The following is a 16,798-nucleotide window of genomic DNA, read 5'->3' on the forward strand; positions in this document are numbered from 1 at the left end:
TCACCGTCGACAACCACACGCAAAGGCACGAAACCGGCGTCCTTCCACGTTGCCATCAAAGCTGCACAAACAACCACAGGAGGAACCACCAACAACGGCCGGCCCGCCCGCCCGCCCGCCCGCCCCAATATTCTCCCACCCTCACCTCACGCCGCAACCACCAAACGCACATTCCCGCTCGCTACCACACACCTCTCGGCAGCCGCTTCGCAAACACATGACGTGACGTGACATCATCACATCACGGGCTACGCACGCACACCGACCCACTTTCCTGCCCTTCGCCCTCTTCTTTCCGACGCCTGCCTTCGGCCGAGCACACGTACGTGGCACAACGCCCAACACAGTCACACACAGTCGACAGGCGCACGCCCAGGCACGCAACGACGCAGCGCAGCAAAGGCGCCCGCAACACATACCTCCTCTCTCTTCTCGCCGCCGCCGCCGACCGCCCGCCCGCCAGCCAGCCAGCCAGCCAGCCACTCGCAATGTGCACTGCCAACCAGCCACACGTCCACCGCGCCGCCTCCGACCACCCGCCAGGGGGCGCTCACGTCCGCGACAACGGCGCGGCCCGCCGCCGGGCGGGCCCAGCCGAACCCAGCCCAGCCGGCGCGCGCTGCTCTGCACTCGGCGCGCCACACATCCTGCTGCAGACCGGGCTCGTCTCTCTGTACGCGTCTGCCCGCATCTCGTCTTCCTGCGCATCAACACAACGAGGCCGCGTGAGCAAACCCCCCCCCGTCACAACGCCACATCACACACTGCCTTGTCTACCGCCGAAATGCACTCACCAGCCATCCGCTTCGTCTTCGTCTTGTTTACTCGTTGTTGTTGCAGCGGCGCACACAGCCCCGGCCGGCCGCATCCGAGGGTGGCCCGCCGCCAGCGTCTCCTCCTTGGGCACAGGTGCGGTGCCGTGCCGTGCCGTGGCCGCCCATCCATCCAACCGCACGCATTTGCTGGCCGCCTCTGCTGCAGAAGAAGACAAAAAACGAAACGTACAAACATACACGCACCCACAGCGTGGCCACACACGGACGGGACCGACAGGCTCCAAGGCGACCAAAGGATAAAAACAAAATAAAAAAACAAAAAGACGCAAGCAAGCAACAAGCACAGGCTGTCGCCTCGCGCCTCTGCTGTCCTTCCGCCCCCGCCCTTCTCTCCCACCACATGCCCACAAACACCACCGCCTCCCCCTCCCCGCACCTCCACATTCGCCCCCTCCATTTGTTCCTTTCTCGCTCTTCCCTTCTGTGTGTCTGCGTGCGTGCGCGGGCGGCGCCTCTCAACATCCGCCGGCCGTCCGTCCCGTTTTCGCCGTACCACACACGCCACCGCCTCCTCCCCGTCCACCACCGCCGCCCCTGTCCGCCCCGCACAACACCATACACCGCTGCTTGTCCTGGCCGTTGCCACCAAAGGCGCCAGCCGCAAACCGCGCCAACGCCGCAGCGCGCGTGCGTCCTTCCTTCTCCGTGCCGACGCGGCCTCTATTCCCGCACCCATTCGGCCGACGACACAGCCGTTGGGCTCCGCACTGCGCGTACCGGCGTTACGCACGCACACCCACCCCCCTCGCGAACGCACGACTCATTGTCTTTGTTGTTTCTCCTCTTTCTTAACGTCTTTGTTTTTTGTTTTTTGTTTTTTTTTTTCGTTTTTCCCCACCGCCACATGTGACACAATGCCGCCCTCCACCTTTCGTTCGTGGTTGCTTGCTTTGTTTCTCTTTCTCATTGGTACACGTCCGACGCGCTCCATTTCCACCACACCACGGCCATCAGCCTCCTCAACGGGCAGGCGCAGTGTGCCATTCTCCGGCGCACAAGCACACCGCGCGGTACTGGCGCGGCTCGCTCTCCTCGCCCCCACGCCACGCCACGCCACGCCACCGGTGCGCAGCAGCACATGTGATGTCTCGCAACACGACACGCGGTGCGCACACCCCGACCACGCGGCTCTAAAGGCATGGCACCGGCGACATGCGCCGCCCCAGCCACGCATCCGTCGTCTCACGTTGTTCACTGCCAGCCGCGTCGGAGGCTACAACCGCAACCACCACAACAACGGTCCCCCTCCCGGCAACACATTTGTTGCACAAACAAACACAACCGCCGAGCGCAGCGCGAACCACCCGCACGCGCCCTCCGCGTCTCCTTTCTCCTTTCGCCCCCTCCCATCTCCCGAATATGCCAGCAGCGCAGCGTTACGCGTGCCCCTCACCCGTCCACACTACCGCGAAACGAACACGCCTTCCGGGCCACCTGCAAGGGCACGCCCACCACCAAATACTGCCGTATTCACGGACGCAGTTCGCAACACGCAACGCACTCTCCACCTACCTTCTTTCTCTCGTCCCTTCTCTTTAAAAACAAAACAAACACACAAACCAACCACGGCTAACACACTTTTTCGCGACACCTTTGACTGCGTTATCTCGACCGTGACGGCAGCTATCGACCATCCATTCCCCACTACATACACACACACACACACACACACACACACATCATTCGCTACACCGCACACGAAACGGCAAGGGCAAGGCACTCTCTCATAGATTCTTCCTCCGAGCCATATCGGGCGAACGTTGCATCCGGGAAGGCAATGCAATTCAGCCGTCACCACGGCCGACACTTGCAGCCGCGCCGTAAACGCATGTCAGTGCGGCTGCAATGCACGGGAACGTTCCGTTGCTCTAGACAGCGCCTCTCCGTTTTTCCCCTGTCTCGTTTTCCGGTGATTGCTTCTCCTTCTTCTTTTTCTTCGTTTCGTTTCGTTTTATTATTTTCGTTCCCCTCCTCCACCATTGTTTCCGTCCCCACAGTTTTTTTTTTTTTGCTCATTCCACACGTTCTGCCCAGACAAGACATGACATCCGACCGATCACAGTCAGCCTTTCGTCACCGTTCGCAGCGCCGACGGTGCCACAGTGAGACGGGTGTTCAGACCGACACGTTGCCATGATGCCCATAGACAGCTACTCAGGGCCGCCGGATCGGATCACATCACATCACATCACCGACAAACCGGCCATTTCACCGGGGGACACAGACAACCGCGTGTACGCCCATAACAACAAACAACGGCCGTCGTCGTCTACCGTCACTGAACCGAACACACGTGCACCTTGAATGACGACACCGGCGTGCGTGCGCACAACAATCAATCATTCAAATCAACTGCAGAAACGGCTATCAAAATCAAGGGCCAAATAAATGGGTACACCACCGTGCGTGTCGCCTACCCCACCCGCCCGTACAATTCTTGCGTCTTCTTAATGACTAGTAAAGACACGTCCATTTTTTTTTTTTTAAAACGTCACCAACACACCTCCACGCCGTACAGCAAAGGGAATAGTAGACGGCAACACAACATTTCACCCTCGCCATCATGTATGTATGTATGTATGATGTGACAACAAACAAACCCGCAGACGGCCCTAACGGTGACATCCAACAATCGCGAGGGGTTTCAATTGCAGTCACGTGACTAACCGGGCAGACAGAGACAAAGAAAGGAAAGGAATCAGCGACACAGACAACACCTCCTGTCTATGTGTCGACAAACAACCAACCAACCAACCACGCCAAGACTCGCGAGCACGCATAACCACCACCAGCTGCTTCGCAACCAACCAAACCGGGTAGCTATGCGCCGCCTCACACAAACAACAATTCCGCTCTTCCCGCAAAGGCAATTTGGTGGCCCTGAAAAGGGCCGTTTTGCCGCTCTCGCAACGGAGGGGAGCTCCCTACAGCCTTAACCCCCTCACTTGGAGCTCGTGTACTTGGTCACCGCCTTCGTGCCCTCGCTCACGGCGTGCTTGGCCAGCTCGCCAGGCAGCAAGAGCCGCACAGCCGTCTGGATCTCGCGGGACGTGATGGTCGAGCGCTTGTTGTAGTGCGCCAGGCGAGACGCCTCGGCCGCAATGCGCTCGAAAATGTCGTTCACGAAGCTGTTCATGATGCTCATCGCCTTCGACGAGATGCCCGTGTCGGGGTGCACCTGCTTCAGCACCTTGTAGATGTAGATGGCATAGCTCTCCTTCCTCTTGCGCTTCTTCTTCTTGTCGCCCTTCGAAATGTTCTTCTGCGCCTTGCCAGCCTTCTTGGCGGCCTTCCCGCTAGTCTTGGGCGGCATCTCGAACGTACAGCAAGCAGCAAGCGCTCCGCTCTAGTCAGCGTCTCCCCACACAGTGGCACCCGCCGCTACCGCAACACCCCACCTTTACCAGCTCGCCCTGTTGCGGCCGCCGACCAATGGGGCGCGCGCGCAACCGGCCGCCGCACCCGAGCCCATAAAGGGACCCCCACCCTAGTCCCGCCGCCACGCACTCCGCTGCTCGACTCGCTGCGGCTCGCACCGTTACGTTACGTGTTTCAACTAGCCAAACGCCATGTCCGGACGCGGAAAGGGAGGCAAAGTCAAGGGCAAGTCAAAGTCCCGCTCAAGCAGGGCTGGGCTCCAGTTCCCGGTCGGCAGAATCCACCGCCTCCTGCGCAAGGGAAACTACGCCGAGCGCGTCGGCGCCGGGGCGCCCGTCTACCTCGCCGCCGTCATGGAGTACCTCGCGGCTGAGGTGCTCGAGCTGGCCGGAAACGCGGCCCGCGACAACAAGAAGACGCGCATCATCCCGCGCCACCTGCAGCTCGCCATCCGCAACGACGAGGAGCTCAACAAGCTCTTGTCGGGCGTCACCATCGCACAGGGTGGTGTCCTGCCCAACATCCAGGCCGTCCTGCTGCCAAAGAAGACCGAGAAGAAGGCCTAAACAGAGAGCGCGGCGCTGCGCTTGCGTGCTCCCTGCACGCAAACGCGCCTGCCTTTGCCTTGCCGGCTCGGCTCACAACAATCGGCCCTTTTCAGGGCCACCACACAAACCTACGTCCAAAGCAAAGTTTCCGTCGTCCGTGCTCGCCGCACTTTACACAACACGTCCACATACATACATTGCACAGCCAGCGCCGGCGCACGTCCGCCATCTTGTCCACAGCCCGTGTGGCCGAACGCGCACACATTTTGTCGTTTCTCTCTTTTTGTCTTTTTTGTTTCTGCACCCCTCCGCGCACGCACAGAGTCGCGTTCCAAACGACAACGACATCGATACACCGATAATGTGATGATCATTGTTAGCATTATAATGTTTCAATTAAAGGGGCGCGCGTGGCACAGACAAAAAAACCAAACAGCTGATCCGATCGATCGATCGATCCGGCCCGCCCGCCTATGCCCACGCCACAAACAAACAACAAACCACGCACACACTGGACTCAGCCGCGCCCATCGCGTCAAACTCAAAAACTAACGCACGCGCAGCAGCAACAACAACAACAACAACACGCACAGGCAACACAGACTCTTTCGCACTTTTCAATCTCCGAACAGTGTGGTGGCCCTGAAAAGGGCCGTTTTCGTCTCTCCCACCAAGCACGGGCACGGCACGGCCGCGGGAAGGCCACAACGCAGCACAGCACACCGGCTGGCTGGCTGGCTGGCTGCCTGCCTGCCTAACCGCCGAAACCGTACAGGGTGCGCCCCTGCCTCTTCAGGGCGTACACCACGTCCATGGCCGTCACAGTCTTGCGCTTGGCGTGCTCAGTGTACGTCACCGCGTCGCGGATCACGTTCTCCAGGAACACCTTCAGCACTCCGCGGGTCTCCTCGTAGATCAGACCAGAGATGCGCTTCACGCCGCCCCTGCGAGCCAGGCGGCGGATGGCGGGCTTCGTGATGCCCTGGATGTTGTCGCGCAACACCTTGCGGTGCCGCTTGGCGCCACCCTTGCCCAGCCCCTTTCCTCCCTTGCCGCGGCCTGTCATTCTTCTTCCTTCCTCCTCCTCAAAGCAAGCAAGCGAAAAAACACAAGCGCCAGCTCCTCACCCGGCGCTAGCGAGTCGGCTACGGTGCGAGCTCTCTGCCGCCGCCCCCCTATATAGACTCTGGCCCGCCCTCCCCCCACCACGCGCACCGAGGGCATATAAGCGCGGCGCGGGGCCGCGCGGGCCCGTTGTCAAGGCAGCACCGGACGCTTCGTGTACCGCACGCACCTCCACGCCGCTAACCGCTATGGCCCGCACAAAGCAAACGGCCCGCAAGTCCACCGGCGGAAAGGCGCCGCGCAAACAGCTCGCCACCAAGGCGGCGAGGAAGAGCGCGCCCGCCACCGGCGGCGTCAAGAAGCCCCACCGCTACAGGCCGGGCACCGTCGCCCTGCGGGAAATCAGGCGCTACCAGAAGAGCACAGAGCTGCTCATCCGCAAGCTGCCGTTCCAGCGCCTAGTGCGCGAGATCGCCCAGGACTTCAAGACCGACCTGCGCTTCCAGAGCTCCGCAGTCATGGCCCTGCAGGAGGCCAGCGAGGCCTACCTCGTCGGCCTCTTCGAAGACACCAACCTGTGCGCAATCCACGCCAAGCGCGTCACCATCATGCCCAAGGACATCCAGCTCGCGCGCCGCATCCGCGGCGAGCGCGCCTAGAAACCGCGCCGCGCACGCGCGCCCGCCCAACAAAAACGGCCCTTTTCAGGGCCACTAACATCTCTCCGTCGCGAGCAAAACTTTTGTCGGTCTTGCCGCCCCGCAAAACAACAACAACCAATTCCCCTCCCGTCCACAGCCGCTCTCGCCAACAATCGACGTCACTCCCATCCCTCACAATACACACACACAACAGCCGGACGACGTCACCACACACCACGGGTGGCTGGCCGCCGCCGTCTCCGAGGCGCGCGCACGCTACGCTACACTACAACGTCAACGCCACCGCGCCTTCCCAATTCCCGCCGGCCACTGCCACGTCTCACGTCCCCCCGCCGCTTTCAAAGAGAGAGAGAGAGAGAGAGACACAACACACACACAAAAGACACGACATCCGCAAAGCAAGCAAACACACAAACAAACAAGAGTCTCCAGAAACATACATGAGCAACCAAACGTCGGCCGCCGCAAAACAAAACAACTACAACAACAACAACAACAAAAACAAAAAAAGAAAAAAAACAAATAAAATAAAATAAAAAGACCAACAAACGGCCACAACCGCTCCGCTACCGCGCGCCGCCGCCTACCGCCACCGGCACCACAATCCAACCACCACGGCACGCAAACAGTACCCACAAGGGTCACACACAACCAACCAACCAACCACACCGGCGCATGCACGACAATCAACGCCTTCCCGACGTCCTTTGATGGCCCTGAGAAGGGCCGTTTTGGGCCGCGCGACAGCCGCAGCCGTGCCATCGCGCGCCACTAAGACGACGCGGGGGAGGGCGGTGGGGGACGACGGCGTCAAGCGCCAACCCCTCTCCCTTGCCTTTCTTTAACTTTACTACTTTACTTCTTCTTCTTGGGCGACGCCTTCGCCTTAGACGGCGTCGTCGCCTTCTTCGGGCGCGGCGCCTTCGGCTTCTTCGTCGGAACCTTGGCGGCCTTCTTCGCCTTCGACGGCGACTTGGCCTTGGCCGGCTTGGCCGCAGCCGCCTTCTTCGCACCCGCGGGAGCCGCCGACGCCGCAGACGCCTTCTTGGCGGCGCCCGCCTTCCGACCGGTCGCCGCCTTCACGCCACCAGCCTTCTTTGCGCCGGCCGCGCGGCCGCCCTTCTTCTCCTTGCTGGCCGGAGCGGCGCGCTTCTTCTTCGCACCGCCGGCACGAGCCTTGCCGCCCTCGGCCGCCCCGCCGCCGGCGCCGGCAAGCTTGAAAGAGCCGGACGCGCCCTTCCCCTTCGTCTGCACCAGCTCGCCAGCCACGACGGCCGACTTGAGGTACTTCTTGATAAAGGGCGCCAGCTTCTCCGCGTCCAGCTTGTAGTGCGCGGCAATGTACTTCTTGATCGCCTGCAGCGACGAGCCGCCGCGCTCCTTCAGACTCTTGATGGCGGCCGTCACCATCTCAGAGGTGCGCGGGTGCGCAGGCTTGGCGCGCGGCTTCTTCGCAGACGCCGCAGACTTGGCCTTCTTCGTCGTGCCGGTGGCGGCGGGTGCCGCAGCAGTCTCGTTCGTAGCCGCCTGATCTGCCATTATTTCGACGGACGACGCGCGTACACACAACAACAGAACAGCGAGAGAGAGCGGCAAGGCGGCAAGCACGGCAGAGAATAGCCGCCGCGCCGCCAGGCCCGGCCAGTGTCGCGGGCGGGCGCGGACGGCCGAGAGAGCGGCCGCCACTCTGCGCGCCGCCGCGCCGCGCCTCCCGCGCTTGCTACCGCCCAACGTCCGACAGCCTGTGCGGACCAGCCCCAAACCTGCGCCGCAACCACCCGCGCCATTCAAACCACCGAGGATGGGGCTACACACGGCCACACCACAGTCGCCAACCAGTCGCCACGGCAGCGCCGCAAACCACGGCCAAACTGCAGCTACCGCGCGCCACAGCCTGGCTCGGCCCGCCGAGAATCGCCGCCCCCGCCCAAATGCCGCCCCCACAGCCCCAGCCGACGACCCGCCACAATGGCCAAACCTTCGGCAAAACTGGCGCACCGTCGCCGCGCCAGCCCGGCCAGCGCGGCCGCCGCCACAGCCACACAAGCGGAGGCGTGCGGCGATGACGGCCGTGCAAACGCACCTCCGCCGCCCCATCGCCCTCCCACAGTTTCCCGATCGGCCCGCGGCCGTCGGGCCACCTCGCCCGCCAACATTCGCGCCCGTTTCTCACAACATTGCCCGCCGCAAAACAAAAACGAGCGCCGCCTGCGCAACATGGGCACCGGCCAACCGAGGCGCCGCCGCCCCTCGCCGCTTTCAGCGAGGGTGGCTAACCGCCATCCGCAACTACAGACGCACCGAATCTGCCTTCATCAAAAGCACACACCGACAGCCGACCTCTAACATTTAGACTCCGCAAGCCACCCAACGGTGTGTGGCGGAGGGCACTTCACGTGCCAATGTCATTTACCTCCCTTTGCTGTTCCAGTCGCGTATGGTTCGCGGGACGAAACGACAGTCTGCAAAAAAAAAAAAAACGCCTCCGTGCGCGCTCGAATCTCTCTAACCACATCCATTCGTGATCTCCTCGGGAGGTATACGCAATATATTCGATACCCCATCCAGAAACGCAATATCTCGAAACCTGGCGAGCAAGCTACACCGCGATGCAGAGCGCCTCTATTGCAGAGTCTGCCGCGTGGGTTTGTTAAACATCTCCGTAACGCTATCACGGTTACCAAATGACCCTGCGACGAAACGTTGGATCGTCTCCGTCGCCTCCGTCAACGCGACCTGGTACGGATCCCACACTGATGGGCAACACGCACGTATAGGTCGAACGAACGGGTGTTTTGTAAGCCACCTCCTCCTTTGTTGATGGACGACATTTGCTACGCATTCTCCCAATAAATCGCAACCTGGTACCCGCCTTACCAACAATTACTTTTGTTTGTTTTTTTTTGTTTTTTTTTTTTAATATGATGATCATCCCACTCCCAATCACTCCGCACGCATACTCCCAGATATTTTACAGACGTAACTGCTACCAGTGTTTGTCCCGCTATCATATACTCAATCATACAATAAAGGGTCCTTCTTTCTATATTATTCGCAATACATGTTAAGGGACAGTTGCCACTCCCTGCACCACGTGCCTATCCGCTGCAGATCGTCCTGCATTTTTCGCTGCAACTTCTCTGTATACTACAGCATCATCCGCGAAAAGACGCATGCAACGTCCGACACTATCTACTAGGTCATTTATATACATTGTGTGTGAAGAGCAATGGGTCCCATAACACTCCCCTGTGGCACGCCAGAGGTTACTTTAACGTCTGTAGACGTCTCTCCATTGATAACACAACATGCTGTGTTCTGTTTGCTACAATCTCTTCAGTCCAGCCACACACTTGGTCCGACATTCTGCAGACACTTACTTTGTTTATCAGGCGACAGTGCGGAACTGTATCGAACGCCCTCCTTCCGGATGTCAACCAAAATGGCATCTACCTGGGAGCCTGTATCTAATATTTTCTGGGTCCCATGAACAAATAAAGCGCGTTGGGTCTCACACGATCGCTGTTTCCGGAATCCATGTTGATTCCTACATAGTAGACACTGGGTTTCCAAAAAACGACATGCTACTACTCGAGCATAAAACATGTTCTCAAATTCTACAACCGATCGACGTCACAGATATAGGGCCTATAGTTTTGCGCATCTGCTCGACGACCCTTCTTCAAGCCCGGGACTACCTGTGCTCTTTTCCAATCATTTGGAACCCTCCGTTCCTCTAGAGACTTGCGGTACACGGCTGTTAGGAGGTTCTGTCGCGTACTCTGTGTAGAATCGAATTGGTATCCCGTCGGGTCCAGTGGACGTTCCTCTGTTGAGTGATTCCAGTTGCTTTTCTATTCCTCCTTGGACACTTATTTCGATGTCAGCCATTTTTTTCGTTTGTGCGAGAAGGAACTGCAGTGCGGTCGTCCTCCGTGACACAGCTTTTGGAAACAGGTGTTTAGTATTTCACAGCTTTACGCGTGTCATCCTCTGTTTCAATGCCATCATCATCCCGGAGTGTCTGGATATGCCGCTTCGAGCCGCTTACTACTGATTCAACGTACGACCACAACGTCCTAGGATTTGATTTGATTTCCTGTCACGTCGGTACATGGAATTGTACTTTCGCATTCACCGGACGCTTCACGCATAGCCCTCCTTACGCTAACTTTGGACATCGTTTAGCGTCTGTTTGTCTGAGAGGTTTTGGCTGCGTTTCAACTTTGAGTGAAGCTCTCTTTGCTTTCGCTATAGTTTCCTAAACTTTGGTTGTTGTACCGCGGTGGGTTTTTCCCATCCCTCGCAGTTTTACTCGGCACGTACCTGTCTAAGACGCATTTTACGATTGCCTTGCACTTTCTCCATAAACACTCAACATTGTCAGTGTCGGAGCAGACATTTGCGTTTGCATCTGCCTGGTAGTCTCAAATCTGCCTTCTATTACTCTTGCTAAACAGATAAACCTTCCTCCCTTTTTTTTTTTTTGTTTTTTTTTGTTTTTTTGTTTGTATATTCCTACTAACGTCCATATTCAGCGATGCTGCAACGGCCTCTTGTTCACTGGGTCCCTGTTCTGCACATACAGAGTCGACAAGTTCGGGGTCTGTTTGTCATCGGTAGGTCCACGATGTTATCTCCACGAGTCGGTTCTCTCTCTGTTTAATTGCTCGCGGCATTTTTCGTTCGGATGGTGCACTCAGTATACTGTCACTCGATGCTCTGTCCCTACCACCCGTCCTGAACATCTGGCACATTGAAATCTCCACCTAAGACTGTAACACGCTGCGGAAAGGAAAATGTATGTCCACATTTTCTCTCACTTGTTCGGCCACTAATGCTGCTGAGTCGCGAGGTCGGTAAAAGGAGCCAATTATCAACCTAGCTCGGCTGTTGAGTGTACCCTCCACCCACAATAGTTCACAGGAACCGTCCACCACTTCTACTTCACTACACAGGATAAACTACTACTAACAGCGACGAACCACTCCACCACCGGTTGCATGCACGCTATCCTTTCTAAAGCACCGTCTGTACCTATAACGATTGCAGCTTCGGCGCTTTCTATCAGCGCTTGACGTTCCGGTACTTTACCAACGCAGAGCTTCGACAGTTGACAATTACAATACCGATTGCCGCTTGGTCCCCGCATGTCCTGACCTTGCCCCGCGCCCGTTGCCCTTTCCGTACTTGCCCAAGGGCCATCCAACCTAAACAGAACCGCCCAGCCCACGCCACACAACCCCTGCTACCCGTGTAGCCGCTTGTTGCGTATAGTGGACTCCACCTAAGACTATATAACATAACATGCCCTAAGGCATTCGCGGTGTACACCACCCTAAGGTGAGGTTAGGTTAGGTTAGGTTAGGTTAGGTTAGGTTAGGTTAGGTGGACGTGGGTTAGGTTAAGGGTTACAGTTAGGTTAAGCGTCAAAGTTAGGTTAAGCGTTCGGACGTGAGGCGTCAGGTGGCCGCACCTACCTCTACGGCCGGACATCTTAGGTTAGAGGTTAGGTTAGGTTAAGGCGCCGAGAGGTCCGCGGTCAGGTTACGTTCACCTTCGGGCGCCACACGTAGGTTTCAAAGGTGTGTCGGTCGGTCGGTCGTCGGCAAGCCGCAAAAACTACAGACGACGTCGACCAAACCGCCGCAAGACCGAGCAGGAGGCAGATATAAAACACACACACACACAAAAACAAAATTAAACACCACCCACCGGCCAAAGGGCACCAAAAACCACAAACCCGAGGCACCACGTCGACCAGAGGCAACCCGCCGCTCACGCGACATGGCTGGCAACTAAGGGGCAAACGGCAACGGCGCTTTCCGCACCGGGCCGGATGCACGTACGACAACACCGCTACCCGTACGCAGGCCTCCCATTGCACACAGCCGCTCTGTGTTTGAACATCATCAATGGCGCGCCCGCGGCTCGTCGCGGGCGCAGCCATAACGCCGCCACTTTTGCACCAACACATTCACGCACCGCAAAACAGCTCGCCGACACAGCACAGCCGACAAACAAAAACAACCCGCGAGACGGGGGCGACAAACGACAACGATAACAACAACAACAGCAGCAAACAACTCGCACCAAGCGTCCAACAGGTAACAAACGGACAAGCACAGCCTCTGCTAACGGCCACGACGCCAGCGGCACACTGCTCCTTTCCCGCCACACTCGATTTCACAACGCACGCACGCGACCCCGTCAACGACACCGACACGACACACGACGGGCTCCCTTCCCGCAACCTACACCTTTCCGCCACTACGCACAGCTCCACCCGACGCGCCCGTCGCAACGACACTACTGCACGCACTATCCACCCGCCTCCTCCTCTCCCCCCCCCCCCTTCCCGTACACAACAACACAGCCAAAAACAACACTCACGACCCAAACATACTAACGACATGGCACGTGCATCGGCGCACACCCCAACCAGTCACCGTCGACAACCACACGCAAAGGCACGAAACCGGCGTCCTTCCACGTTGCCATCAAAGCTGCACAAACAACCACAGGAGGAACCACCAACAACGGCCGGCCCGCCCGCCCGCCCGCCCGCCCCAATATTCTCCCACCCTCACCTCACGCCGCAACCACCAAACGCACATTCCCGCTCGCTACCACACACCTCTCGGCAGCCGCTTCGCAAACACATGACGTGACGTGACATCATCACATCACGGGCTACGCACGCACACCGACCCACTTTCCTGCCCTTCGCCCTCTTCTTTCCGACGCCTGCCTTCGGCCGAGCACACGTACGTGGCACAACGCCCAACACAGTCACACACAGTCGACAGGCGCACGCCCAGGCACGCAACGACGCAGCGCAGCAAAGGCGCCCGCAACACATACCTCCTCTCTCTTCTCGCCGCCGCCGCCGACCGCCCGCCCGCCAGCCAGCCAGCCAGCCAGCCACTCGCAATGTGCACTGCCAACCAGCCACACGTCCACCGCGCCGCCTCCGACCACCCGCCAGGGGGCGCTCACGTCCGCGACAACGGCGCGGCCCGCCGCCGGGCGGGCCCAGCCGAACCCAGCCCAGCCGGCGCGCGCTGCTCTGCACTCGGCGCGCCACACATCCTGCTGCAGACCGGGCTCGTCTCTCTGTACGCGTCTGCCCGCATCTCGTCTTCCTGCGCATCAACACAACGAGGCCGCGTGAGCAAACCCCCCCCCGTCACAACGCCACATCACACACTGCCTTGTCTACCGCCGAAATGCACTCACCAGCCATCCGCTTCGTCTTCGTCTTGTTTACTCGTTGTTGTTGCAGCGGCGCACACAGCCCCGGCCGGCCGCATCCGAGGGTGGCCCGCCGCCAGCGTCTCCTCCTTGGGCACAGGTGCGGTGCCGTGCCGTGCCGTGGCCGCCCATCCATCCAACCGCACGCATTTGCTGGCCGCCTCTGCTGCAGAAGAAGACAAAAAACGAAACGTACAAACATACACGCACCCACAGCGTGGCCACACACGGACGGGACCGACAGGCTCCAAGGCGACCAAAGGATAAAAACAAAATAAAAAAACAAAAAGACGCAAGCAAGCAACAAGCACAGGCTGTCGCCTCGCGCCTCTGCTGTCCTTCCGCCCCCGCCCTTCTCTCCCACCACATGCCCACAAACACCACCGCCTCCCCCTCCCCGCACCTCCACATTCGCCCCCTCCATTTGTTCCTTTCTCGCTCTTCCCTTCTGTGTGTCTGCGTGCGTGCGCGGGCGGCGCCTCTCAACATCCGCCGGCCGTCCGTCCCGTTTTCGCCGTACCACACACGCCACCGCCTCCTCCCCGTCCACCACCGCCGCCCCTGTCCGCCCCGCACAACACCATACACCGCTGCTTGTCCTGGCCGTTGCCACCAAAGGCGCCAGCCGCAAACCGCGCCAACGCCGCAGCGCGCGTGCGTCCTTCCTTCTCCGTGCCGACGCGGCCTCTATTCCCGCACCCATTCGGCCGACGACACAGCCGTTGGGCTCCGCACTGCGCGTACCGGCGTTACGCACGCACACCCACCCCCCTCGCGAACGCACGACTCATTGTCTTTGTTGTTTCTCCTCTTTCTTAACGTCTTTGTTTTTTGTTTTTTGTTTTTTTTTTTCGTTTTTCCCCACCGCCACATGTGACACAATGCCGCCCTCCACCTTTCGTTCGTGGTTGCTTGCTTTGTTTCTCTTTCTCATTGGTACACGTCCGACGCGCTCCATTTCCACCACACCACGGCCATCAGCCTCCTCAACGGGCAGGCGCAGTGTGCCATTCTCCGGCGCACAAGCACACCGCGCGGTACTGGCGCGGCTCGCTCTCCTCGCCCCCACGCCACGCCACGCCACGCCACCGGTGCGCAGCAGCACATGTGATGTCTCGCAACACGACACGCGGTGCGCACACCCCGACCACGCGGCTCTAAAGGCATGGCACCGGCGACATGCGCCGCCCCAGCCACGCATCCGTCGTCTCACGTTGTTCACTGCCAGCCGCGTCGGAGGCTACAACCGCAACCACCACAACAACGGTCCCCCTCCCGGCAACACATTTGTTGCACAAACAAACACAACCGCCGAGCGCAGCGCGAACCACCCGCACGCGCCCTCCGCGTCTCCTTTCTCCTTTCGCCCCCTCCCATCTCCCGAATATGCCAGCAGCGCAGCGTTACGCGTGCCCCTCACCCGTCCACACTACCGCGAAACGAACACGCCTTCCGGGCCACCTGCAAGGGCACGCCCACCACCAAATACTGCCGTATTCACGGACGCAGTTCGCAACACGCAACGCACTCTCCACCTACCTTCTTTCTCTCGTCCCTTCTCTTTAAAAACAAAACAAACACACAAACCAACCACGGCTAACACACTTTTTCGCGACACCTTTGACTGCGTTATCTCGACCGTGACGGCAGCTATCGACCATCCATTCCCCACTACATACACACACACACACACACACACACACACACATCATTCGCTACACCGCACACGAAACGGCAAGGGCAAGGCACTCTCTCATAGATTCTTCCTCCGAGCCATATCGGGCGAACGTTGCATCCGGGAAGGCAATGCAATTCAGCCGTCACCACGGCCGACACTTGCAGCCGCGCCGTAAACGCATGTCAGTGCGGCTGCAATGCACGGGAACGTTCCGTTGCTCTAGACAGCGCCTCTCCGTTTTTCCCCTGTCTCGTTTTCCGGTGATTGCTTCTCCTTCTTCTTTTTCTTCGTTTCGTTTCGTTTTATTATTTTCGTTCCCCTCCTCCACCATTGTTTCCGTCCCCACAGTTTTTTTTTTTTTGCTCATTCCACACGTTCTGCCCAGACAAGACATGACATCCGACCGATCACAGTCAGCCTTTCGTCACCGTTCGCAGCGCCGACGGTGCCACAGTGAGACGGGTGTTCAGACCGACACGTTGCCATGATGCCCATAGACAGCTACTCAGGGCCGCCGGATCGGATCACATCACATCACATCACCGACAAACCGGCCATTTCACCGGGGGACACAGACAACCGCGTGTACGCCCATAACAACAAACAACGGCCGTCGTCGTCTACCGTCACTGAACCGAACACACGTGCACCTTGAATGACGACACCGGCGTGCGTGCGCACAACAATCAATCATTCAAATCAACTGCAGAAACGGCTATCAAAATCAAGGGCCAAATAAATGGGTACACCACCGTGCGTGTCGCCTACCCCACCCGCCCGTACAATTCTTGCGTCTTCTTAATGACTAGTAAAGACACGTCCATTTTTTTTTTTTTAAAACGTCACCAACACACCTCCACGCCGTACAGCAAAGGGAATAGTAGACGGCAACACAACATTTCACCCTCGCCATCATGTATGTATGTATGTATGATGTGACAACAAACAAACCCGCAGACGGCCCTAACGGTGACATCCAACAATCGCGAGGGGTTTCAATTGCAGTCACGTGACTAACCGGGCAGACAGAGACAAAGAAAGGAAAGGAATCAGCGACACAGACAACACCTCCTGTCTATGTGTCGACAAACAACCAACCAACCAACCACGCCAAGACTCGCGAGCACGCATAACCACCACCAGCTGCTTCGCAACCAACCAAACCGGGTAGCTATGCGCCGCCTCACACAAACAACAATTCCGCTCTTCCCGCAAAGGCAATTTGGTGGCCCTGAAAAGGGCCGTTTTGCCGCTCTCGCAACGGAGGGGAGCTCCCTACAGCCTTAACCCCCTCACTTGGAGCTCGTGTACTTGGTCACCGCCTTCGTGCCCTCGCTCACGGCGTGCTTGGCCAGCTCGCCAGGCAGCAAGAGCCGC

The 16,798-nt window shown here is 58.7% G+C and overlaps 1 protein-coding gene across 1 annotated transcript; it reads right to left on the reverse strand.

Annotated features, from left to right (window-relative positions):
- Nucleotides 1–347: 347 nt before the first annotated feature.
- On the reverse strand, nt 348–14,944 carry LOC126232403 (spidroin-1-like). The gene is made up of 8 exons (XM_049942667.1): nt 14,609–14,944; nt 14,264–14,477; nt 13,760–13,909; nt 13,354–13,634; nt 1,675–1,923; nt 1,330–1,543; nt 826–975; nt 348–700 (listed from the first exon to the last, which is right to left on the reverse strand). Exons 1-8 carry the CDS (start codon nt 14,942–14,944, stop codon nt 348–350), a joined length of 1,947 nt encoding a protein of 648 aa, XP_049798624.1.
- Nucleotides 14,945–16,798: the final 1,854 nt, after the last annotated feature.

Source organism: Schistocerca nitens, unplaced genomic scaffold, assembly GCF_023898315.1.
Source record: "Schistocerca nitens isolate TAMUIC-IGC-003100 unplaced genomic scaffold, iqSchNite1.1 HiC_scaffold_480, whole genome shotgun sequence".
Lineage (NCBI taxonomy): Eukaryota > Metazoa > Arthropoda > Insecta > Orthoptera > Acrididae > Schistocerca > Schistocerca nitens.